Here is a 26,691-nt window from a genome sequence, read left to right as displayed (position 1 = left end):
AGCCTGCCCGGCCCCAGGCATGGACCCTGTGCTGCTCTGTTGCCACGGCCTCAACACTCAACTCGACACTCAACTCTTCTCACAAACCAGAGGAGACAGCATCTTCACCCTTGCAGCGTCACAGGACTCGAGGGCGTGTGGGTGCCAGAGAAGAGGCCCGGGAGGAAAGGCAACGGGTCTCATTCCTCTCCCGCCGGCCCGCTATCTTGAATGTAGAACCCGGTGCCAGGGGGAAGACACCACCACGGTCCATGTCCAGGAAGAAGTCTGTGAGGCAGGGAACCTGGCTACCTTTCCTCAGCCAAGAGACTCGGAAAATTCATTTCCCAGGAAAGGAGCCAACTGCAGAGGAGAGACCATCCAGGTGCCTGCAGCTGCTCTGACGGGAGGCTTCAAGGGAGGAACTCAAAGTGCGGCCAGAGCAGCCGGACCCTTCCTGGCGCCGGCACAGCGTCAAGCCCCCCGGCATTCAGATGACTTGGGAAAACGCTCTTCTAACTTAAACCCTGAACTTGGCCGACGCCCTGGCAGGATCCTATCACAGAAAGCCCTCTGGTAAACCCCAAGGACGTGTAAAGTCATGTCAATACGCACCATATTCATGGAGCCAGGAGTCAGGATGGGATGTCTCCCATCTAAGTGCCTGTGGGAAGGACATTTCAGGAACAGGAGGCGTCCCTCTTTGACTTGAGAGGAGCCACAGGCAGAGGAAGCCTCCCAGCGCGGTCTGGTCCTGGTTCAAACACTCTCCTGCAACCAGGACAACTGTGGAAACACCCACTTAATAAAACTTGCTTTGGGAAAGGTGCTTATCAAAGCAAGCAAGACAGGGGCACGTTTCTGGGCTGTTTTTCCCAATGACATTACGGGATGGGGGAAGGGGAAAATGTTCTAGAGAAATGAAGTCGAGAAGCAATGGACATGCAGAGACTATTTGGAGAGGCACCTCTGGAGTCAGAGACGCACCACAGCCCCGGCTTTGCCCAGAGATGGGAGGAGCAGACCTCTCTCTCGGCCTCAGAGTCCTTGGCATGAGAACTCGGCCGTTCGCTCTGGGTGCTGTGCACTCGCCCCCAGTCCAGGATCTTCCCCCATCGTCACCGTCACTGCCCCGACTGCAGGGCACTTTGAGGTGTCGCAGCCCCATGGTCCACGGGCAGAGAACGAGGGGGTGGGAGGACAATCAGGCCGTGCTCGCGTTCACCGTCACAGACCACAAGACCCGATGGACTTCAGGCTCTACAGCGCTGTCCAGCGACCACACCAGGCCCATCCGTGCCCCATGGGGGCTGCCGGCAACGCCCGCAGGTGGAGCAGAGGCGCCAGCGTCTGAGACGCTTGCATGAGCTGCAGCGGACACTGACGCCAGCCCGGAGGGCGGGTTGTCAACCTTCGACGCCCCCGTCTCCTTTGAAACTGACACCCCTCACCCCACAGGCCAGGCGCCCGTTCCTTAACGAGTCTTTCCATTTCCCTAACTGCTCGAATGTCACCCGTGTTCGTGGAAGAGCAGTCGCACTGTGGCCGGAGCTGTCTGCATCTCACTCCTCTCCATGTCCCCCCAGCCTGGTCGCTGGCCCGCACAGCATCATGGCTGACCCCAGTCACACGGCCCTCCTGACCCAGTGTCACATGCGGGCTTCCGCCCTCCTTCAGAGCCGCACGTCTTGTGACCCGGGAGACACCGGCGTCTCCTGCGGACGTCTGGGAAAGGCTCTCCTCTGCTGAGGAGAACAGGCGCCGCTGGAGGAGCCGCTGCGGGCAGCTCCTGCTCACTCCTGCCCGCCACTGAGGGAGGCCACGGCGCTGCCCTGCAGACTGCCCGCCACTGAGGGAGGCCACGGCGCTGCCCTGCAGACTGCCCGCCACTGAGGGAGGCCACGGCGCTGCCCTGCAGACTGCCCGCCACTGAGGGAGGCCACGGCGCCGCCCTGCAGACTGCCCGCCACTGAGGGAGGCCACGGCGCCACCCTGCAGACTGCCCGCCACCCTGGAGCCCGGGACCCCGTCACTGAGGGAGGCCACGGCGCCGCCCTGCAGACTGCCCGTCACTGAGGGAGACCACGGCGCCGCCCTGCAGACTGCCCGCCACTGAGGGAGGCCACGGCGCCGCCCTGCAGACTGCCCGCCACTGAGGGAGGCCACGGCGCCGCCCTGCAGACTGCCCGTCACTGAGGGAGGCCACGGCGCCGCCCTGCAGACTGCCCGCCACTGAGGGAGGCCACGGCGCCGCCCTGCAGACTGCCCGTCACTGAGGGAGGCCACGGCGCCGCCCTGCAGACTGCCCGCCACTGAGGGAGGCCACGGCGCCGCCCTGCAGACTGCCCGCCACTGAGGGAGGCCACGGCGCCGCCCTGCAGACTGCCCGCCACTGAGGGAGGCCACGGCGCCGCCCTGCAGACTGCCCGCCACTGAGGGAGGCCACGGCGCCGCCCTGCAGACTGCCCGTCACTGAGGGAGGCCACGGCGCCGCCCTGCAGACTGCCCGCCACTGAGGGAGGCCACGGCGCCGCCCTGCAGACTGCCCGTCACTGAGGGAGGCCACGGCGCCGCCCTGCAGACTGCCCGCCACTGAGGGAGGCCACGGCGCCGCCCTGCAGACTGCCCGCCACTGAGGGAGGCCACGGCGCCGCCCTGCAGACTGCCCGCCACTGAGGGAGGCCACGGCGCTGCCCTGCAGACTGCCCGCCACTGAGGGAGGCCACGGCGCTGCCCTGCAGACTGCCCGCCACTGAGGGAGACCACGGCGCTGCCCTGCAGACTGCCCGCCACCCTGGAGCCCGGGACCCCGTCACTGAGGGAGACCACGGCGCTGCCCTGCAGACTGCCCGCCACTGAGGGAGGCCACGGCGCTGCCCTGCAGACTGCCCGCCACTGAGGGAGGCCACGGCGCTGCCCTGCAGACTGCCCGCCACTGAGGGAGGCCACGGCGCTGCCCTGCAGACTGCCCGCCACTGAGGGAGGCCACGGCGCCGCCCTGCAGACTGCCCGCCACCCTGGAGCCCGGGACCCCGTCACTGAGGGAGACCACGGCGCTGCCCTGCAGACTGCCCGCCACTGAGGGAGGCCACGGCGCCGCCCTGCAGACTGCCCGCCACTGAGGGAGACCACGGCGCAGCCCTGCAGACTGCCCGCCACCCTGGAGCCCGGGACCCCGTCACTGAGGGAGGCCACGGCGCTGCCCTGCAGACTGCCCGTCACTGAGGGAGGCCACGGCGCTGCCCTGCAGACTGCCCGCCACCCTGGAGCCCGGGACCCCGTCACTGAGGGAGGCCACGGCGCTGCCCTGCAGACTGCCCGCCACCCTGGAGCCCGGGACCCTGTCAGTGAGGGAGATCATGGCACCGCCCCACAGGACCACCCGCGACCACTAACGCCCCCGAAGCTGCACCTGCGACCCCAATGCCGCTAAGCTGGGTTCCTGGTCCCCAGCCGGGATGCTCACTCCCATCTCCATGCTGGAGATGGATGTGGACGCCTGTCATGTGTGAGGCGTGTGGTCTGGGATCCTGTCACAGAATGCCGAAGGCCATCTGAAGTGCCCAGGGAGCCTCCTGAGAGGCATGGGGTTGGCAGGACTCCCCAGGCTCCCCGACTGGTGTGTGTGTGAGATAACTCCACACCGCTGTTGCTTCCACCCCTGGGTATGAGAACAGTTAACTGCAGCTCAAACCGTAGCTGACACGACAGCATAAAATAAAAGCTACCCAGGAGCAGTCTGAACACCTCCTCCTCGCCCCTGCCGCAGGGCCATGCACTTAGGATAATTCTCAGGTAAGACTCCAGGGGCAAGGAAGCCACACGATGAGCCAAGCTCCACATGTGCTTTTGCCAAAATTAATTAAAAATGTTTATTTACAACTCAGTAGACAGTGGAAAAGAATACTAAAATCACATTTCTTTTAAAAATAAAAGAGAATTCAAAGACATTCTAGTAGGGTGCGAGATGGGGGGCTCTGCTCGCTGAGCAATGCACCTGCTCAAGCTGTTTATGTTCAACCATCTACGCGACTGGCCCACGGTCAACAGATATTCATGAAGACTGTCACGGCAGCCCTGAGTGTGCAAGGCCGACAGGACAGCATGGACCAGAGAAGCCCAAAGTGCTGGCAGAGAAAGCACGGGGTCTTCCGGGCCCACAAAGCAGCAGAAATACCACCCCCACCCCGGGAGAAGACTGGATGAGAGCAGCCAGTGGGTGTGACAATCAACCACGGATCTACAGAATGGAAAGGACTTAGCCTGGAAGAGGCCTGGGAGCAGCGGGATCAGGGCAAGGGGAGGATTCAGCCAGGAGAGGTCCTGGCGGCTAGAAGGCGGCCCAGTGAGGCCTTCGTGTCAGAGGCCAGGGACGGACTGTCTGCACGGGACTGGCTAGGCAGCTCTGTCTTTACAAAGTGTCCTCGGGCTGTGGGGTAAGATGTGGATGGAGGTGCGGTGGCAGAGATCCAGGTAGGTGTGTCCTACGGGCGAACACAAGGTGGCTGGGGCAAGGGCAGGAGACAAGAGAGCAGAGCCGCAGGCTCATGGGCTGCAGGGAAGATGGCAGTGGCGGACGGGAGTGCAGCGAGATGCAGGGGGCCCTACCGGGTGGATGGAGACATGGAGGCCCTTTTACCAAGGAGGGGGTGGGCTCTGGAGAAGGAACATGCTTGAAGGAGAAGATGCGGATGACGGTAACCTACGAGACCTCCAAATAAATGTGTTCAAGACAGACAACCATGATGACATTCCAAAATCAGGAAAAATGGCATTTAGTCAGCGCTAAGGAGACGTGTCCTAGAACTAAGGTGAGACGCAGCAGCACGTTTACTGACCACATGTGTAAGTGAGGCAGTGCTGACGAGCTGAGGGAGTGCGGTGGGCCGAACTGTGCCCTCCAAGAAGTACGTCAAAACCCTAAGCCCAGGACCTGGACACAGGGCCCTGTTTGGAACTAAGGTCTTGGCAGACGTCATCAAGTTAGGACGAGATCCTTCTGGAGTAGAGTGGGCCCTAGCTCCCATAACTGGTGTCCTTATAAGAAGAGGGAGATTTCGAGATGCACAGGGACCCAGGAGAAAAGAAGCCACGCAAAGACAGAGGCAGAGATGGGAGTCACACTGCCGAGACGAGGCCCCAGGAGCCGGTGGGAGCAGAAGAGGCAGGACAGGACTCCCTCGTGGGGCCTTCAGGGGTGGGCGGGGGGAGTGCTGCAAAAGTCCTGATTTTGGACTTCTGCCTCCAGAACTGAGACAATAAATTCCTATTGTTTTAAGCACCCAGCCTGTGGCCCTTGTTACAGCAGCTGTAAGAAACTAACACCAGGGGAAAAACTGTTCTTAGCTTCAGAGGAAACGGGAAGGTGTACGCCAGACACAAGGCACTGAACGAGAACACGGCCGTCAACTACCTGACAGAACACGTCTTCGGGGGTTTGAACCTGTTTAGGCCTTGGATTCAGTTTTCACATTTCAAAACCAGGGACAATTGCACTTAATTCCTCAAGTCGTACATGGGGTACAGTCTACACTGCAATGGATAATTAATTATGAGCTATTACTGGCACAAATTGGACACTGCCCTAAGTTATACTCACTAACCTATGAGATAACATGGCAACATTTCCTTTTCTAGTACCATGTTACTGTTACTGCGGTGTCAGATCTGACAGGTCTGCACACCCTCCCTACTCTGAAGGTGACGCTGGGTGACAGGTAACAGCGTGCCACCACCCAGAACAGTGGCTCTCGACAGGGGGTGACCTGGGTTCCAGGGACATGACAACGGAGACTTTTTTGGCTGTCACAACTGGGAGGGAGGAACTACTGGCAGATAGTGGGCCGAGGCCAGAGACGCTGCTAAATGCCCCACAAAGCACAGGGCAGCCCCCAGCAAAGAGCCGTCAGGCCTTGTGTGCAAGCGCAGAGCTCTGCTCCAGGAGCAGGGACCAGGTGCCCACAGCGAGGCCTTGAGTATCACGAGTTCTCCTTCTTACCCAGAACAGGCACACCGGCCACGTGTCCTTTCCAATCTGGCTAACTCCTGGCAGATGCTAGAAACTTCCTTCTGACGCTCTGGAAGAAGTGAACATTCCCATCCAGACGACAGCTGCATGGACTCACGGCCTGCAAGCACCTGCAGTCACAGGCCCCGCAAAGCCGAGGTGGCCCCTGGCCCAGCGACCTGTCAACCCAGCTCAGCACAAACCACCCGCCCGGCTGGATCGGGGATGAGGAACTGTCCTCCGAGCTATCTGTCCCAGTGCCAGGAGCCTCCCCAAGGATCCAGTGGTCAGCTCTGTGGCTGACCCCAGATTACAATTCGGCAGTAGTGGCTGGACCATCCACAGAGCGGGTGCAGGTAGCCACCCTTTATCTGAACCTCGTCGCTAGGCCGAAGCCACTGTCTGTTGGGAACTGGTGGAGCTCCTTTGCTGTCCCCTGGCACACGAAGCCCTGCAGGGGGTCCTGACGCTGCCCTGTGGTACCTGTGCACACGGCACGTTCCTCACACGCTGGTCATCAAGCTGCCGCGGTCAGCTCGTCGCCCACACGATGTGCTCTGGTCTCAAACAACTGTAGCCTCCAACCTACTCTCTGGTCAAGAGCTCCTCAGAAACAGGACAGGCTAACTGAGAGGAGGAATCCTGTCTCGGTGAAGGCCGGCTCAGGAACTACGGGGCGCTCTCCAGGGGGCAGCATATCCCGTCCTTCCTTTTACCAATAACACAAGTGCACACACATCTGAGCAGACGAGTGTGCAACAGCTGGGAAAGCCACGTCAGACAGCCAGGGACCGTGCGCAGGGCAGCACACTGCTGAGCAGAGCAGCGTGGGCCTTGATTCTGACCTTCCAAAGTCTGTGTTTACTGGGCAGTTCTACAAGAGTCCAAGAATAAAAGTATACTAATTGGTTTAAATACTCAATGTTTTCATCAGGTCACTGAAGACATTATAATCAAAACTATATTAATATTTAAAATCAGGTTGGTACTGTCGACATGTATTTTACCATCAAAATCAAAAGTTTAGTTCAAGGTTCTGGTCCACTGAGACAGGACAAATCTTTGAACAGCTGGAAGATGTCAGAAGTCAGGAGTCCTGGCACTTGAAGGGTCCTATACAGTTACTCTCCTCTAAAAACAAAACATCTCGACGAGAGCCAAAGAAAACAAGCGATCTCATAGGAAACCGACCAAACATAAAAATACAAAATTATAATTCCTCTCCAATCTTTATTTATAAAATTTACTTAGCTACTAGAACTATTTAAACTGTCCCAAGTAAGGGAAACAATTTCTTCTTGAAGTCACGGAAACACCATTTTCCGGCATATGAGAAATAGCCATCGGCATCATCATGTGTTTGTCATGGTTGTACTGGGGTTTGTCAGGCTGGACCCTACAAAGTTCCTTTCAGCTGGACAGCCAAGCAGCTGACAGAATCCATGAGACGGTCTGACTAAAGGAGCCAAACGATAGATAGCTCGAGGTCTGCTCGATTTCGTTTGAATTTTCAAGCTAAAATGTCAGCAACTCAGAAGTCGAATGTAAATAAACACGCCATGGGGAGTTTGGGAGTTTGTTTTATGTGTTCACACAAGTCTGTCCATGGCTCTCCTCACCTCGTCTAAACCTGCCCGTGAACCGCCTACTCCTGGGACACGCAGCCCACTAGCACGGCCTTCACGTGTGGAAGAGCACACCACACATGGATGTTTTCCTCTAAGTTCACACTCTGTAGGACCGGCAGGAAGATGGTGTACAACCCTGCACACAACCAGGAGTCTGAAGAAAGGAGAAGAGACACTGCCACCAGCTGATTTGGAGTATTCAATGCTTCAGAGTATTGTCACACAGTCCCGGGCACGGGGAGACTTTTTAGACTAACAATTGTTAAGAGTGGGGATTTTAAATTAAGTTACAAAGAGCACTAGAGCTGTGCCCACACTTGTTCTCAACTGGAGCAGCTTTTATCTGATTTACACAGAATTCTACAGCAGAAGAAGACTGAGAAATGCTGGCTGGGACTAGGAGCGTCACAGGGCTGTCATGAGAAACTCAATGACACAAACATGTGAAGGCTGAGGACCATGGCTTCCATGCTGTAGAGCGCAGCAGAGACTGGCGGGAAAGACAATGCTGACGACGATTCGGGTCTTACCTGGGCAGGTAACTAGAGAATGCGAAGCACAGATGCTACCACGATTTCATGCATAGAGACCAACATCTAACACCTCCAGCTTTTAAGAACCATCAGCCACCCCTGACAGGCACTTCGCACCTGGACGTACAGCCCGCGACGGCACAGGAAGGCTCACCTCTTCTTCTTGGTGATGATGAGCACATCGTTGAAGAGGAAGAAGTAGACCTGCTGTCTGGACATCCTCCTCGAGAAAAGCACCGTGTCCTCCACGTAGGCCGTCAGCTCGCCCCTCTTGACCAGCCACCGGGAAGAGGAGACCAGCGGAAAAGGCTGCAAGAGAGAAAACTCAGTTCCCATTCAAACCGAATTCAAGTCCTTTAAAGATTATCGAGTAAAACATAAACTGACATTCCAACCAATGAGACAGACCATGGCACGCATCGTTTTTCCATATAATAGGGAATTACAATAACAGAGGTACAGTCCATTCTCCAAGAAAAAACGAAAAACATTTTCCATATTAAAAACTACCAACTTGCCAATATGACAACAAAAACTCCATGAGAAGATGTTATTGGGTCAACCAAGAATGACCATCCTTCCACTGAGTCTCAACCAACCAGGAGTCACTGAGACTGAAAAACCTCAAGATGAGATCTGTCGGCATCAACTGAGTTATTTTAAATATCACAGACCAGAATCTAAACGTACGGGAAAACACAGATAACCGAGGTTAACAAGAGACAAATAAAAGCCTGCATTCACTTTAGGAACTGAAAGGACTTTGATAAAAGGAGAAACACCAGGCGAACGTGTGTGCTGCCCGCTCACTCTCCTTCACCTGTCTGGGAGGACACCTGCTCTCGGCCTGTGCTGGCTCTCCTCAAGGAATTGCAGCCCTGAAAGCATCTTTCTGGCTGTGAAAATGAAGTTCTTCCAAACAACCCATCCTAATCTCACAGAAAAGGCTGCATACAAAGAATTCCATTCTGTTTTTTTCTTCATTCAGTTTCCAGTTTCCAACTGGAAAACTCTCAAAACCACAGAATAATCCCTACCCTTAAGAGCTCTTTTTTTTTTAAGTTACCAGAAATACTTACTGCCAAAAATCTGATTTAAAAAGCTATATCCATAAAATAAGCAAAAATTCTTGGACATGAAAGCGAACTGTTTTAGTGTGGTGCAATCACATGTTATCCTTTCCAGGGAATAATGATTAAAAACAGCCTTGGGAAACTAAGGATATTAGGGAGGAAGTAAGAAGGCTAAGACAGGATTTCATATTTTTTTTAACTTCATAAAGGACTTTTATAAGAAAGTTGCTTATTAGTTATATATGATTTTCCTGAAGGTTTAAAAAAGATGAAAGATCATGTCTGACCTCAAACTTTAAAAATGGCTATTAAGGGAGTTCGTGGCGTTTCCAGCCCCAAATCTCAAATCAGACAATTACCCAATAGGGACGGCTGAGACTTAAAAGGCTGACAGACAGAGAGATTGCTCAGAAAATGCAGGAGGATCCCCCCAGCAGCATACATGAGAGCTGCCAGTCAGGGCAGGTCCCGCTGAGTGCTGTCGGGACTGAACACTGCCCTCTGGCTACTGTGTGTAGCCCTTCGGATGAATAAGGACAGGACCACGGCCGTGTCCAGTGCACATGCCACCCTGTGGCTGTTATCAATTTAGGGGATGGAGGAAGAAAGGTTTTCAAACTGTTTTGTTGTTTTCAAATAGATGGATTTTTATGGACTCCTCATACTCCACTAGGCAAAAATAAAAACTTCTAACGAATATCTAAAATTGACAGTGGCTTTCAATACATCTATGCTTCTTTTGAAAACAAAAATCTGATATCATAAATGTTTTTTGTTTCAGAATGTACTGTTGAAAGATTAAACGCATTCAGATAGTTTATTTTTAAAGAAATTATGAAAATGACCGAAAGAATCAGAACAAACCAGAACGGGCATAAGTGAGTCCCCATACTTCAGAAGCTCTAAGACTAGAACCCAGGTGTGAATCAAAAAATAGACAAGAAATTCATGAACGAAAATACACCTTAAAGGCACTGACGTAATTCCTATGGAGAAAAGACTTTTTCTTTTTTGTGTTAATTAGCCTCCTAGAAAACTAGCCTCAGCATAAAATTTAACTCATTTTATGGGCCAGCAAGACAAGGAAGAGCTGCTGAAGAGTGATTTTTTAAAAATTGAGATAAAATTAATCATTTAACTGTTTAAAAGTATACATATAATAAAGTGGCATTTAGCACATTCATAATGTTGTACAATGATCCTCACTGTCTACTTCCAGAACACTTTCACTACCCTAAAAAGAAACCCATAGCATTAAGTAGTCACTCTCTACTCTGCCCTCCCAATGGCAACCACCATTCTACTTTTTAGCGCTATGGATTTGCCTATTGTGGACATTCCATATAAACTGAATTATAGAACATGCGACCTTTCTTGTCTGACTTATTTCACTTAGCATCGTGTTTTCAAGGTTCATCCATGTTGTAGCATTTATCAGAACTTCGTTCCTTTTTATGGCTGAACACTATTTCACTGTATGGATGCACCACATTTTGCTTATCAACTCACCAATTTTCTTGAGGGACATTTGGGTTATTTCCATTTTTTTGGCTATTATGAGGAAGGTTGCCAAGAACATCCACACACCAGTTTTTATTGAAGAACTGTTTTCAGTTCTCCACATAGGAGTGGAACTGCTGGGTCATTTGGTAACTCTTACGTTTAAACTTTTTGAGGAACCACCAAACTGTCTTCTACAGTGCAAAGACTTTTTAACACCTCAGATTTCTTCATTTTGTCTGCTATATGTTCGACTTCTACTTGCTAGCAAGGCCGCCAAACACCAACCAGCAAACCCATCCACCAACCAACATACCACCCCCCCCCCGAATCACCGTTAAATTATGGCTCACAGAGTAGCCCAAGAATCCTCAGCTTCTCCATGTGCTAACTTATAAGGTTAAACTTTCTATTACCAGACAAAAATTAATCCTCCCAACTCTGGGAGGCAACTTTTAGAGAAAGCTGTAGTCTCATGAGAAAAAACACCGGATGTGAGACACAAATTAAGCTCTGGTCTCTGATCTAAGTCTGGTGACCAACTTTTTCTCTATAACCCTCACTTCCTTTCCATCCACCAAGCTCCTCGAATGCAAGTCCAATCTGTTTAAACTGTTTCCCACCCCATTCGCTCATCAACACACTGCAATACATCCCCCGCACCAGGGACACTCTTCTGACAACACGTCTGAATGGTGTTTATGTCTGTTTGCTACAAACCAGGGCTGTTTCCAGTTCTTTACATCCATTATTAATGTAATCCTCACAATAACTCTAGGGGGGAAGTACTATTATCAGCTTCATTTTACGGTTCAAAAAACTAATAAGACATGAAAGTCAAGAGATGCCCAAGGTCACACAGCTGGTAAGTGGTGGGGCCACAACAGGAGCCCAGGCAGGCCAGCTGCAGGGTCCACTAGCTTCCCATGTGCCATGCCAGGGACAATATCCACCCCTCTCGTTCTTCTACTGTGCAGCACACGACACTCTTCCAGAAACTGACACATTCAAAAATGAAAACACGTGAGTGTGGTCATACGTACGCATATGCATATGTATATATATATTTACACACACACACATATATAAGCTTTCTCCCCCTTCAAACTAGAGGACCAGCATTATCACACCATCATTGTTAAGAATGTGGACATTGGAGTCACTTGCAGGTCTGAACGAATCCAGGCTTCATCCTTCTTGTATAACTTTGAGCAGATTATTTAACTATCTCTAGCTTCAGATCCCTCAACTATAAAATGGGAATAATAGGAGGATGCTTCATGAAGTTCTCACGAGAATTAAATGGGACTACATGAAAATGGCACCCAAGAATACTGAACAAGCATTTTCCCGGTAGCATCGGCTGTGGCAGTGCACCACACCATAAACCAAAGACGGCCAGTGTAGACCTCGCCACCTTTCCTAAAACACTGTTTCTCCTCACGGATCCCAATCGTAGTACACGGCGTGTCTCCATCCAGTCAACCAGCCTGGATGCTGGGGAACCCGCTGCTGCCCAGTCTCGGCACCCTGCCTGTCCCTCCTCATCTGCTTCCAGTCCCCTAACTGGTTTCAGTCTCTGGGCTCATTACGTGCCCAGCTCATCCTCTGTGCGGCTGCCATAAGGCACGTCTCCAGTAACACACTAAATCTGGTGTGTGTGTGTGGAGTGGGGAGGGGGTTGGTTAAAAAAACCAAGTACTATAAAAACCACTAAGTGAGACACCGTCCCCCTGCTCCTCATCTCGCCAGATCCCCCCGTGAGGCAGTAACTGTTATTGTTCTTCTGTAACTTTGCAGAGATTTCTTGCACATAAGCAAACTGTGTATTCTTCTTTCTTTCTGTCCTGCCTCTTTTTACACTTAATATAGGAGAAACCTTTCCATCTCAGTACCTAAAATTCTCCTTCATTCTTTTTTGTTTACTTGAGTGGTATTATGTTATCTGGGTATAGAAAAAGCTATCTAATCAGTCCCCTATTGATAGATATTTAGGTCGCTTCTAATCTTTTGCAACTACAAACAACGCCCAATGAATAACTCTGTGTGTATGTGTCTGTATACACGTTTGTGTGTGATTTTATACATTCAGGAGTCTATCCACACGGTAAATTCTTAGAAGTAAAATTGCTGGTCACAGGAACTTGCATTTGTAATTTTGACGATTACTGCCAAATCGCCCACCACTGGGGTTCCAACAGTCTTTCCCACCAACCACATGTAAAAGCGCCTTTCCCTCCAACCTCACTGATAAAACGTGAGAACTTCTGAGTCATTTATAAACCTAAGACGTGAAACACATTATTTTAATTTCAATCAGCAATTTTCTTCCGAATGAGGTAAATCATCTTTTCAAACATTTATCGTTTATCCTCTTCTGGGAGCACTTTTCCAACGTGCCATTTTCTGATGGTCTTTCCTCCCTATCTTTTTCTTATCACTTCAAGTTTGTATGTTGGGGATATTAACCCTTTGTCTTTATGTGAGCTGCAAATACTTTTTCCAATTTGCTATTTTCTTTTTCATTTTTCTATGGCTTTTATTTTTTCCTCTATAGAGAAATTTTTTAAATTTTCATATCGATGAATTTATCAATTTTTCTTTGAATGACTTGTGGATGTGGAATAAGCACAAAGGCCTTTTTCCCACATTGCTAAAGTCCTTACTAAATGCACGTCTGGCCGTGTCACTTCCTGCTGAGAACTTCTCAGGGGCTCCCAGACAGCCTCGCTCAGCCCTTCCTCTTAGCATGCAGGCCCCCTGAGAGCTTCTGCTCACCACTCCGGTTCTGCCCTGCTCCCCTTGCACCCCAAGTCTACGCTCACGGATGAGAACAAGGCCTGGGCTGCAGCAGCCAAGACCACGCCCCGTGAGTTTGTTCCTGCCCCGACTCCTGGGAGACTCTCCCTAAGTCATCCTCAAGATTCCGCTCACACCTCTGGCAGGAACCTGGAATGCTGCAAGCTCCTGCCCTCCACCTTTCTCTCGGGTTGCCCCCCCCCCCCACTCCCAGTGCTCCCAACAGTCCTCCATCCCTGGGACGGCTGCAGGCTTGCTGCCTCGTCCAGGCCTCTGGGGTCTTCCCCACCCTGTCAGGCTCCCAAGGGCGGGGCCCTGAGTTTGCCCTCCACCTGCCTCCACGGAGAAGGCGCTCATTACCCCTGTGGAGGGACAGACGTGCTTAGACGGGTCCTGACCTTCTCCGAATATCTACCTTCTCACCTTTAAGACGACTAAATAAAAATGTTCCCTGTTACCCACAAAGTGCTAGGGAAACAAGGTCCTAAGATCTTATTAGTATTTCTAAGTGGTCTGAATTCAGTGCTTCATTATAAAGCTAAACTAAAAATATTTTCCTTTAAACTTACAAAAATTTAAATTATCGAACCAAAAGAAAACAAATAGCCAAAAACTCATGAACTCAATTGATGTTAATCACTTACTCTTAAAGATCCTTGGAGTAAGCATTTTTCAATTACAAGTTAATTCTGGGTTCCAGAGAAACAGAGCTTAAAGACATCTTAAACCAACTGATTTTCAGTGAAGAAGGAAAAATAAAAATGGTTAGGAAAGAGAATTATCATCTTTAAAAAGGAGGGGATAAAAAAACTCGGATGTCCAAACATATTTCTTAAAATATTTAGAAACAAAGTACAGAGAAGGACATGATCCTTTTTGAAGGACGGGTTTGAAATTGCTGTAAGTTTCCATATGAGGAAATCATAACTATTGAAAGTGTCCGTGTCTGTGCTCTTTTTAGGTACCCACCACCCTCTGTTCTAAGAAGAATGATGCATCACATTTCTGCAAATCGTTGTGGTTGGGTTTACGGTGGAACAGTTTACATGACCCACAAGTCAGGACGCCTGGACCCTCGTGCTGACTCTGTCACCACCAGCCAAGCGACCCTGTTAGCAGTTCCTTATTCTCTGGGCCTTGTTTTCCTCATGTATTAGATAAAAGGGTGTGGCTGCACTGGATCAGGGTCCTCGAGCTACACGACACTGCAGAGAATCTGCTCGGCAGCTGATAACTATTCCATGCCATCAGGTAGGAACACATTTACCATGAAAACATGAAGTTGCTTAGCTAAATTTACACGTTATGATGAAACAGAATCACGATCATGAGCACTCACACCCATGAGGACTCAGCTATGACCCAACAAAGGGCTGGCCATGGCCTAGATTTGCCATTAATTGCCATTTCTTCTTTGTTCCTCCTGTCATCTGCTCCTGAGCAGTATCAGACAACACATATTCAAAACAAACTTGGAAAGAACATCCCACTAACAATCCTTTTTGTAAACTGGAGAAGGAGCGTCCGCTTTTGATTTGCGAGAACACCCTGCTCCAGCTCATGGAATACCACTGGTTTGCAGGACACTGAGAATATGGAAGAAATCTTTCCAATCTAAAATTCTATTATTTTTAACTACCCTTTTCCCAAGTTTGATGTCTTTCTGGAAAAAAAAAATGTGCTAGTTAGATAATATCTGACGTCAAGGCCTGGAGAAAGGTCACTTTGTCTGGTACATGCAGGAGCAGAACTGCCTAAAGCTCCTGGGACTCCCTCTCCCAGCCTCTCTCTAATCAACTTGCTGCCCCTCTTTGAAAAGCAAATTCAACTCTCTCTCAACTATCTCTCTATTTACGTAAGATTTAAGCAAGAGCAGTAACAAATCTGTTCACAAAGAAGTAGGAGAATACCTTGATTTTAAATTCCAGCTGGGAGTTAATTGTGTACATCATTTCGGTCCTTTCCATCTTCCGGGCGCCTTCATTGCACAGTCGAACCAGCTGGGAACACAGAATCACAGGCGGGTTAAGAGGTCACGGGCAGAAACCTCACTTTCAAAAGCAGACCTCGTGCAGGAAGTAATTAACACTGGAAGCCCCGGGGACTCATTTCTGACCGTTAACGAACTCAGAGTTTCACAGTTAAGACATGGCACCCGCTCAAGAGTGGTGTCATTAGGATGTGAAGACAGAGGGAACAAAACATCCTGGGAAGTTTCAGGGACACACACCCTGTGTGTTCTCAGGCCCAGGCCCCCCGCACACACGGGACCGGCTCCTCGTGCAGTCCAGGGCTCTGTCCACACTGCTCCCTCCTCTGCCCTCCTCGCCTTCGCCCATGGAACCCCACCCAACCTTGGGGCAAGCTGTGCCCCTCTCCACTTCCAACCAGAGCAGCAGGAGGTAGCCGGCCACTTCAAAGGCAAAGTCTGTGACCAGGCACGGGAGGCTGAAAGCAGAGGGGAGCCTTCGCTCAGCTGGAGCCTGATGGTCAACGGTCCTTCAAGGACGCCACACTAAAGGACAAGCAGTTTAACCAGAACTCCTGAACTACCTGCAAACTGCATGCATTCAGTCCTCTGACCAGCACCTGTGATACTGTCATTTATTATGAGAAACGTCTACCTGGCCTTTGTCCACAGATCCTGGCACATGCCACCCAAAAGCCTTGTCACTTCCTGTTCAAGAGCCACAGGACATCTTTAGCTGTAACATTTATTCACAACAAGCCCCTTTCAACCACACCTGAGTGTATGTTAATGCGGTAACTTCTGGAAAGGCCCTAGGAAGGGAGCTGGCTGCCGGGAGAACCAACCGTGTGATGAGAGGGCAGAAGCTTCAGCCCTGCTCCTAGATGTCCACCGCAGGGCAGAGGGGCTGTGGCTCAGCTAGGTCACTAACGGCAATGATTTAATTCATCTCTCGTGCCTGCATAATGAAGCCTCCATAAGAACCCCTGCACTCCAGGGTTCAGACAGCGTCTGGGCTGGTGACAAGGATGCATCCACGTGCTGGGAGGGCGGCACACCCCAAACTCCATGGGGCCAGAAGCTCCCATGCTCTCAACCCTTCTGGCCCTCACCTCTCCCCTCAGCTGGCTGTTCATTCATGTCCTTTAACATCTCTTGTAATAAAACAATAACCTAGTAAGTAAACTGCTTCCTGAGTTCTGTGAGCTGCTCTAGCAAATTGACTGAATCCAGTTGAGTCACGGGAACCTCTTATTTATAGCCCATCCATCAGAAGCGCAGGTGACAACTTGGACTCGTGACAGGCCAGTGCATTGAGTGGGGAGGAGTCTTGTGGGCCTGAGCCCTCACCTGTGGGATCTGACAGGTTCCAGGTAGAGCCAGAACAAGTCGTAGGACACCCAGCGGGTGCAGCAGACTTGCTCGGCATGGGGACTCTCACATCTGGCAACAGAAGTGTCAGAAGGGACGTGTTCTGTGAATACTGAGTGCAGAACAGGAGCTGTTCCTTTACGCTATACCTGACACACAATTAGTCATTGGCCTAAACCAAAACAAACTCTCATGTCCAGTTTTTCTTTTTTTTTTTTTGCTGAGAAAGATTCGCTCTGAGACAACATCTGCTGAGGATCTTCCTCTTTTTTTTTTTTCCTCCCCAAAGCCCCAGTACATAGTTGTATATTTTAGTTGTAGGTCCTTCTAGTTCCTCTATGTGAGCTGCCACCACAGCATGGCTGCTGACAGATGAATGGTGTAGTTCCATGACCGGGAACTGAACTTGGGCCACTAAGGCGGAGCATGCCAAACTCTAACCACTAGGCCATGAGGCCTGGCTCCCCAATTTCTTACTAACTGAAAAGTCTGTAAAAAATGGGTCATTGGCCATAAAGACAAATGTGAGTCTTAAAAATAAAAGCTGGAAATTCTAATTGGATTTATTTAGTTAGAATTGGGTAAGTCAGACATGCCCACTGTAAGAAAAAAGATGCTAACACGGGAATAAATAAAATAGGCATAAACGGTTCTGACCCGAGCCCACTGCGCAGCAGTAACTGGAGACAGGCTGGGTTCTGCTTTCTCTTTTCTTGTGCTTATGCAAAGACACACACATGTACAATCTTTACATGGTTTCTCTTTTCCTATGCTTACGTGAACACACACACATACGTGTATAGAAATCTTCCCTTTACATTTATTTTTGTAAATGGATCATTCTATGCTCATCTGTGACTCAATTCTTTTCACTTACAATATTCCCCTGATAAATGTAACCAATCACTGAAAACAAGTTTATTTTGCACCTGGTATGCGTCAGGGGCCGGGTGACAACACTCAACATACAATCCGCATCCTACTTAGTGGGGGTGGGGTACAGGCAAGACCTGAGACCTGAAAACTATAGACTGTAGTCTCCTACAGGAAAGAGCAGGGGGTGAGGGAGGGATGTGGGGGAACGGGCTGCTCTGAGAGGCACTTTCCGCTGCAGCTAAGGGAACAGGGGAGCTAGTGTCCGAATTGGGGGGCAGCGGGGGGGCAGCGGTCCTGGCAGAGAGAGCCCCCTGCACAGAGGGCCCATGACAAAAGTGTCTGAGGAAGTAAAGATACTGAACAAGGAGGACAGCACCAACAAGGCTGAGGGGCGGCCAGGCCCAGAGCTCGCAGGTTCTCATGGCGCTGGCCTGTACCTAGGAAGGGAAGGCCAGGCCAAGAGCTCGCGGGTTCTCACGGCGCTGGCCTGTACCTAAGAAGGGAAGGCCAGGCCCAGAGCTTGCGGGTTCTCATGGCGCTGGCCTGTACCCAAGTGGGAGGAGAGGCCACCGCCGGCTTTCAGCAGTGGTGGGACACAATGCCTTCATGCTCTGATCACAAGGCTTCCCAGGACATGTCTATTCATCCCCTCCTGATGGATGCTCAGACGGTCCCTGATTGCTAACAGCTCTCTAGACGTGGGGGGATGGCCATCCTCAGTCACAGTGTACCTTTGGTTCTGAGAGTCTGAAAGGCTCTCTGGTGGCCATCCCCGAGCCACACAAGGCGCCGGGACCACCCTGGCTGGGGTCAGGGCCGCCTGCGCCTGAGAGATCCCAGAAGGAGGCAGACATCCCAGCATAAGCCAGGCGGGCAGCTGTCGTGTGGGCCATTTTCACCACTTCTCTTGAGGAACGTGTTTGTAGTCCCTAATCTATGCTCCTAGACCTGGTCTGTCCCCCAGGCACTACTCCAACACCTAAATAACACCTCACCTGGGACGCCCCACAGCCGTCTCACGCTCAGAATGAGGACGACCAAATCTCAGCACCACCTTCAGCACCCCCACCCCGGCCTGTGTTCTCCATCTCATACACAGGATGAGGACAACCAAACCTCAGCACCACCTTCAGCACCCCCACCCCGGCCCGTGCTCTCCATCTCACACTCAGAATGAGGACGACCAAACCTCAGCACCACCTTCAGCACCCCCACCCCGGCCCGTGCTCTCCATCTCACACTCAGAATGAGGACGACCAAACCTCAGCACCACCTTCAGCACCCCCACCCCGGCCCGTGCTCTCCATCTCACACTCAGAATGAGGACGACCAAACCTCAGCACCACCTTCAGCACCCCCACCCCGGCCCGTGCTCTCCATCTCACACTCAGAATGAGGACGACCAAATCTCAGCACCATCTTCAGCACCCCTACCCCGGCCTGTACTCTCCATCTCACACTCAGAATGAGGACGACCAAACCTCAGCACCACCTTCAGCACCCCCACCCCGGCCCGTGCTCTCCATCTCACACTCAGAATGAGGACGACCAAACCTCAGCACCACCTTCAGCACCCCCACCCCGGCCCGTGCTCTCCATCTCACACTCAGAATGAGGACGACCAAATCTCAGCACCATCTTCAGCACCCCTACCCCGGCCTGTACTCTCCATCTCACACTCAGAATGAGGACGACCAAACCTCAGCACCACCTTCAGCACCCCCACCCCGGCCCATGCTCTCCATCTCAGGACTGATCCGAGCACATCCAGTGCCACAGCCAAACCCCCGGCCTCACCACTCGCAGACGCCTCCCTCTCCTTGGTCCCCCACCTCCAAATGGTCTCAAAGTCTCCTCAAGACTGCTGTCTTGCTGTCTGCATGCCTCCACGTGTCCCCTGAACTCAGGCTCAAACTCCTCTTCCCCTGGATTGCTGGCCTCCTAATTCTCCACATTCTCTCGCATACACAAACCCGCTTCATTCCCCAGACGTCATTCCCCTCTGTGAGGTTCCCCACCTCACGTCCCTCACTCAGAGAGCTCCTCACATTCTCAGATGTTTATCTACCTCTCTGTAAACTCTGGCGCAGTAAATTTCAGAAGATTAAAGAGACTTAGCTACTTTGCCGCTGGAGGAAAGCTGCGAGTGCAGGCAGTGACGCCCTTTCCACAGAGAGGGGGGAGGGCACACGGGAGAGAGACCACCCCTTGACCTCCACCCCTGACCACCGACACTGCCATGCTCAGGCTGCCCTCTCGGATCCCCTGCAACCTCCCCCAGCTCCACCCAGCACGTGAGCAGCACAGCGGGCAGTGAACGCATCTGCCATTTACCAGAAATGTCTTTCTTGTTCTGAGTTGTCAGACTAGGTAAGCGAGTCCCTCCAAGGCCCACATCAGTAGCTTCTCACAGTTCCTCCAGCAACGTGCATGAGCAATGTCACACTATGCAAATAAATCGCATTAGCGTTTTAATTACCAAAATAGGCATTCCTCATTTTTTCCAAGAATGAATAACTATCCAGACAGACTTGCTCAAGGGCCTTAGGTTGAGTCTGGTTTCTAAGACCTTGGGCCTTGACATACCCCATTTCACTCTCTAAAATAAACATTGGGAACTCCCAATTTCTTTCACTTCAGATAAAGCAAACAAGTGAAATTCTGCATTTTAATTCTGAACCATAAATGTTCTCTATATGCAATCTTTCCATTGAAAACACTGGTATCGTTTTCCCAGAATATACAAAACCCCATCAGTAACCTTTACAAATGAAAAAGATTAGTTCCTGAGTAGCTATATTAGTGATTTCAGTTCCCATGTAACACTAGGCGACTAGGGGAATAATTCTGATATTCAAGACCCATGGTGGAGAGAGAGAAAGCCAGCCACCTGCAGAGAACGCCTCCTATGGACTTCCAGGGTGAGGGGAAAGCAGTTCACTGACCCCCTCGGTCACAGCCACCGGCCTTGCCTAAGTGCCAGGGTCAGCCCAGGAGAACCAGAGCCGCCTGAAGGAGGCCACCATCCCTGCCACCGGGAGGGGAAATTCTGAAACATGACCATTCAAAGCTCAATCCAACAACCAGGTACCACCACCTTCCTCTCTCCAACTTCTCAGTAACAACCAAACAAACTTTGACAAAATCCCTTTCACGTCCAAGGCCAGAACTTCTCCAGCAGCTTCTCCTACAGACCCGCCCCCAGCCCCAAGTCAGGCCATGCGGGAATTGGGGTCCTGGAGGAGAGACCCACTGCAGAAGGACCTTAGGTGGCTATGCACCTGTCGGGCTGTTTCTTCACCCAGCGTTTCCCAAGCAGGCCATGCAGACCATCTCTGGGGCAGGAGATGGATTCAAGTGCTGACAGATTGCTACAGTTTGAATGTCTGAGGCACCCCAGAATCCCTATGTTGAAATTCTAATCCCTAAAGATGACGGTGTTAGGAAGTGGGGCCTCAGGGAGGTGCTTCCAAGTCCTGAGCGGGGGAGCGCTCATGACGGGATTAAGGCCCTAATTAAAGCGGCTCCAAAGCGCGCCCGGGTCCTCCACCACATGAGGACCCAGCAAGAAGTCTGCGCTGGAAGACAGTGCTCACCCCACCACACTGGCCCCGATTCTGCACGTCAGCCTCCAGACTGTGAGAAACAAGCTTCTGTTGTTCACAAGCCACCCTGTCTGTGCTGTTTTATCATCGCAGCCTGGACGGACTAAGACACAGATAAACTTATTTTTAATATAATAATGTAAGTCAGAAAACAAACAACTACCTCATAAAATCCACGACTTTGTACTTATTATTGGCACGGATGAGGATAAGCAAAATAGCGCCAATTTAAAGTTGACTAAAAGACACAGTTCTTCACAGAAAGCAGGACAAAGAGATGCCAAACCCAAGGGTGGGTGCAGCTGCGGGATGACTGGGCCCCTATGCCATCACTCCTGCCCCGCATCCTCATCGACTCCCTGCCTCCCATGGCGTTCTCTCAGCCAGACACTGCCACCAGCACTCAGCACTTCTCACTTCATAGTTCATTTCATACTTCTCATTTTAACATTTTTCTAATTTTTTAAACAGAAAAACACCCCGCCCAGTGCTGGCCTTCCTCCTACCCAGCTCTCTGCCATCTGCCAGGCCGACCCGGCTTTCCTGCTTTGGTGGCTTGCTTCGGTCTTTAAGTCTGCTCTGCTGGTCCCCCCTTCACGAGACGAATGCTGGTGTTCTTCATGGCGGCATCTCAGACTGTCTGCTCGTCTTACTCTACACACCCTTCTGGGTGACCTCATCACTCTCTCGGTCTTAAAAATCATCCATACGCTGATGATTCCCAAATCCATGTCTCCAATTCAAGTCTCTCTTTGGAGCTCCTGACTCGCCTATTCAGCTGACTTGGATGTTCTACAGGAACTCAACTGCAGCATATCCAGAACAGGGCTCGTTGCTTCTCCCTCTGTCCATACTGCAGAGACAATGAGAGAACCCACCTAGGTGCCCAAGACAGAGGAGCTCTTACCTTACTCTTGAACCCAAATATGCTCACCGGTCCATCACCACGCCTACCCCCCACCATGACAGGCCTGCTTCTCTCCGTCTCTCTCACATCAGGATGGGCTGCGGTTCCCCAGCCTAACAAACTTCAAAAGCCTGCTAACTGGTGCCGCCCCCACTGTCACCTTCACGACACACAAATTCTTAGGATAAGGGCGACAGCTCCCTGACACGGCTCCAACACTCTCTCCAAGACTGGGCTCTATTCACATGGGGAACATTCCAGTTCTTTGAATTCTCCAAACACTTTCCTGCCTCTGGGTTTCTACACATCAAACACTCACGTCCCCTAGTCCCTGGCTCAGAGCTCCCCCCATATCAGGGCTCAGCTTACACATAACTGTTCTCCCATCACGTCGCTCACCATCCTTCACTGTCATTCTCACTTAACGTCTGCCTCCCCCCTACACGGCACATTCCATGAGGGCAGGAACCATGTCTGTCTATTCGTCACCATATTTCCAGGGTCTGGCATGGTGACTGGCATAGTAGCTGATACTCAATAAATATTGTTTAACAAAGAATCAATAAATAGCTATTCAGACACCAAAGAAAATGAGATCTCTACAGGCCCTTAAGTAAGACTGTCCGACACGGTAAAAGGCCCATTTCATCTGAGCACAGTGGACGATATCTAGTTTTCCAGCTGCCTCTGGCATGCTGCGAAAGGGCCATGAGAATCCACCGGGGCAGGCATCCCACAGACACCTCCTTGTCCTGGGCAGCGGGCGGGTTCCATCTGACGAGCCCCTAGTTACCTTGCTCACTTCCTTCAAGGCTCTTCTGCAGACCTCATACTTCGGAGAGTCCTTGGGCGTTTTTTGACAGATGGTCTGCAACAAAGGAAAAGAACCATATGAACCGATTTATTTATCAAAGAAAATAAAACCAATGTCCAGTCAGATCCTCGTGCTCACGGCAGAGTTAACAATGCTGAACAGAATCCTATGGAAGAGGATGAGGACGACAGTAAGATCCAGGACACAGTCTTTAAACGCACAGGATGCAAATAAGTCTAGGGAATGGCTAAATAAAAGGACAGACTTCAGAGGCAATGAACCTGGTTTCAAATCCCAGCTCTGCCTCTTAGTAGCTGTTTGGCCTTGAGCAAGTCACCTACCTTGGCTCCAGAGGCCTCAATTTCCTCATCTGTAAAATCAGGACAATGCTGCCTAGGTCACAAGGGTTAAATGAAAATGCACGTGAGGCTCTGTGAGTGCCTGGCACACAGAGGGCCCTCAACGAATGATAACTTTAATTATCACCATTACTGTCTTTGTTACAGTAACCATACAGTAATGTTACAGAGGTAACTGTATTTGTAGATGATACAATGCGAATAAAAAGATCAGGGAAAAAAAGCTGCTGGGTTTTCTCCTGAGACATTTATACTACAATTTCTGTAATGCTAAAATTAAGTTCAAAGAGGGCCAATTCAAGTCAAATTGAATTATATATATCTTTGGAAACTAAACCCATTCAAAGCATTTTGTTTTCTTCTTCCGAAAGTGGAAACATTTGTTAAATATGTTCATCTCAATTAACAAGTTTAACTAAATTTCCAAATGAAGTAAAACTGAAGGGACAATGTTCTAAGCACATTGAGATGCTACCAGTTGGCCAGATTCTCACAAAGGCAAACAGCTTAGGGCCATAGGCATCAAGCGGTAGATGGCACTTGTCGATGTGGATAGATTCCAGGCCAGGAACCCGACAGTCGGGCGCCAGGACAGCTGTGGTGACAGGTGGGAAGCTGAGCGCACCGTCTGTGGGTTTACTGCAATGGCTCTCAAATTTGTTTACGAGGGCCCACTGCAAGAAATGTTTATGCTGCAACCTGTCCACGTGCGCACGTAAACAAGACAAAGTTTCCTATGAAATGATGCGTATCCACATTATAAACTGTGTATACGCCACGTCCCATACGTTTTCTTCTACCTCAGTTTACACTGCTCATTATTCAAAGGTTAATTTCATGGCGCACTAATGGGTACAAAAGCAGTGTGAGAAATACTAGCTTACATTGGACAGCAAGTCCATGGTGCCTTTGCACGATTCAGGTTTAGGTAACATTCTGTGCATAGTGAATTTTCTAGGGAGAATGGCTACAGCTTTACCCCGAATCTCAAAAGGGCCTCTGACCCAAAAACGTTTAGAGCCCACTGGCCAATCATGGCATCAATCCCCAACACGGTACAACACGGTGCGTCACATTCTGTGAGTCCCAATCTGGTCACACAATTTTCTCAAAATTTAGCAGAGGGAGGATGCAAAAGGCTGAGAGATCTCAGCACACACAGAATCTAAGGAATCATGGCTAAAATGTGTTTTTGGAAGAAGAAAAAGAAAGAACCCTGGAAATTCATAACACTACAAGAAATGTTACATTTAGAAAGCGCCTGTTTCTTGTTGAAAAAATAGTGAAGTCTGAAATAATATTCCCTATATGGATCAAAGTTTCATTATTTTTGTAAAAGTCTTGGCAGTCACATGAACTAAACAAGATTTAGTTTTGATTATCTGGCTGAATTCTATTCTTAGACATGATAAATATTGTTTTGTTTTGGTTTTTTTTGAGGAAGATTGGCCCTGAGCTAACTATCTGTGCCCATCTTCCTCTACTTTATACATGGGATGCCTGCCACAGCATGGCTTGACAAGCAGTGCGTAGGTCTGTACCTGGGATTCGAACCAGGGAACCCTGGGCCACTGAAGCAGAACATGTGAACTTAACCTCTGCACCACTGGGGCTGGCCCCAACACTGATTTTTTAAAAATCAGAGCTAAATTTTCAAAACTGCAAGTTTCCTTATATGTAAGGAGAAATGTTCCTAAATTATAGGTGATGGACCAGGAAGGGTGTCCAGGTAGTTAACTGAGGCGAACTCGCAGAACAGCAGGTGCTCTGAATTCTGAAATGCCACCAAAACTTCCTCAAGCTGTGCAGCACAGCCCACAAAGTGGCCGTGACCACACACGTTACTCACGGCCACATCCCAGTGCTCTTTAGAACATCTCTGAGAATTTATAATGGAACACAGAAAACAGAACTTATTTTGTAATCTTACTCAATCATAAGTTTTTGCTGTATTTTTACCCTGTTTTGATTTATAAAAATCAAGTATGTGAAAACTCACATTCTATTAACATTATGATCCAATTTTAAAGTAGAAGTATGACAAAATATTTTAATTTGATCAGAAAGATACCCTTTGGCCACTGGCTGGACGGGGCTGTGTCGGGCCCTGTTCTCTCATTGCCGCCCTGGAGTTCCAGCCGAGTCAGGGGGAGGCCACCCCGAGCCGTCCCCCACCGCACTTCATGCCGGGCAGCCTCCCTCACTTCTCCCAGCCATATCTTGCCACTGCTCAAAGTCAAATGCTTGTTTTCTTCACAGATCTTCCCTAAAGCAAGAAGGAAGCTGGACTTCCCCGACCCACACTGCGTGGAACGTACCAGGGGCGAGGTGCCTCGTAAGGCTGGAGAGAGTCTCACTCCATGAGAAATGGAGACCCAGCATCTCAGAACTCATGGGGAAGAGATCTTAGTGATCAGCCTGAGGAAACTGAGGCCCACGGAGATTCAGTGCCTTGCTCACAGCCACACACCTAGCGGCTGAGCCAGAAATGGAATCCAGGGGTCGTGACCACACGAAGCCAACGCACCTCCCATTTCACAGAACACCCAGTGAGTGAGCATGGCATGCACGCCTCCGAATGACCCCGCCTAACCCAAAGACAGTCTCACAGACACTACACGAGCGGGACTGCCCAGCCCGAGCCTCTTCACTTAATTGGGGGTGTTACAAAGGGACAGGCATCAGTTCAAGTGGAGGAAGAGCATTTTCCCTACTCAGATGGGACACAGCACAGCCAGCCCAGGGTAGGCGGCAGCCCACGGCTTACGTCCATCAGCAGGGGCAGGCGGGTCACCCTCTGCATGGGCAGGATGAGGAAGGAGATCATTGGCAGGTTCCTGCAGTCTTCGTGGGACTCAATCCGGGACAATACCTCCTTGAAGGATGGGTTGGTGGCGCTGAGGAAAAGCAAAGAAAGAAGGAACTTCAAAATACTGCTCCTTCAGTTAAGAAGTAAAGATGTTTTATAAAACATTGTGATAAAATCATATGTTATCGAAGATTTTTAAATACATAAAACAACATGAACACATCACATAGGGAGACACGGACGGCTTGTCTGCCTTCCATGGTCAAGATGGAGTGTAAGGCGTGAGTCTAAGGTAATAGTGTGAACAATAAGATGGGAATGTAGGAGCTGGAAATTTCCAGAAGTGAGAAGTAAACAGAGGAGGTGGTGGGATCACGATGGTGAACGTATCAATTATCCATTAGTATCATGGTGAACCTTATTAATTATCAATTAGTATGATGGTGAACGTATCGATTATCA

At 50.3% G+C, this 26,691-nt stretch overlaps 1 protein-coding gene across 4 annotated transcripts in view; it reads right to left on the bottom strand.

The window, feature by feature from the left end:
* ARHGEF26 (Rho guanine nucleotide exchange factor 26) overlaps window positions 1-26,691 on the bottom strand; it is a 112,783-nt gene that overhangs the window by 25,352 nt on the left and 60,740 nt on the right. For all 4 annotated transcript variants that reach the window (XR_011427435.1, XR_011427436.1, XM_023621141.2 and 1 more), the window contains exons 7-10: window positions 26,188-26,317; window positions 23,041-23,115; window positions 15,430-15,519; window positions 8,302-8,456 (exon numbers count right to left, since the gene is read on the bottom strand). Coding sequence is in view for 2 of the 4 variants with exons in the window: in XM_023621141.2 (XP_023476909.1) it covers window positions 8,302-8,456; window positions 15,430-15,519; window positions 23,041-23,115; window positions 26,188-26,317 (450 nt within the window). In the remaining 2 variants the exon portion in view is untranslated. The remainder of the gene's footprint in view (window positions 1-8,301; window positions 8,457-15,429; window positions 15,520-23,040; window positions 23,116-26,187; window positions 26,318-26,691) is intronic.

The sequence above is a fragment of the Equus caballus genome, chromosome 16 (assembly GCF_041296265.1).
Source record: "Equus caballus isolate H_3958 breed thoroughbred chromosome 16, TB-T2T, whole genome shotgun sequence".
NCBI classification, from domain to species: domain Eukaryota; kingdom Metazoa; phylum Chordata; class Mammalia; order Perissodactyla; family Equidae; genus Equus; species Equus caballus.
The sequence above is the reverse complement of the archived record's forward strand: the minus strand, read 5'-3'. Positions and strand labels throughout refer to the sequence as shown.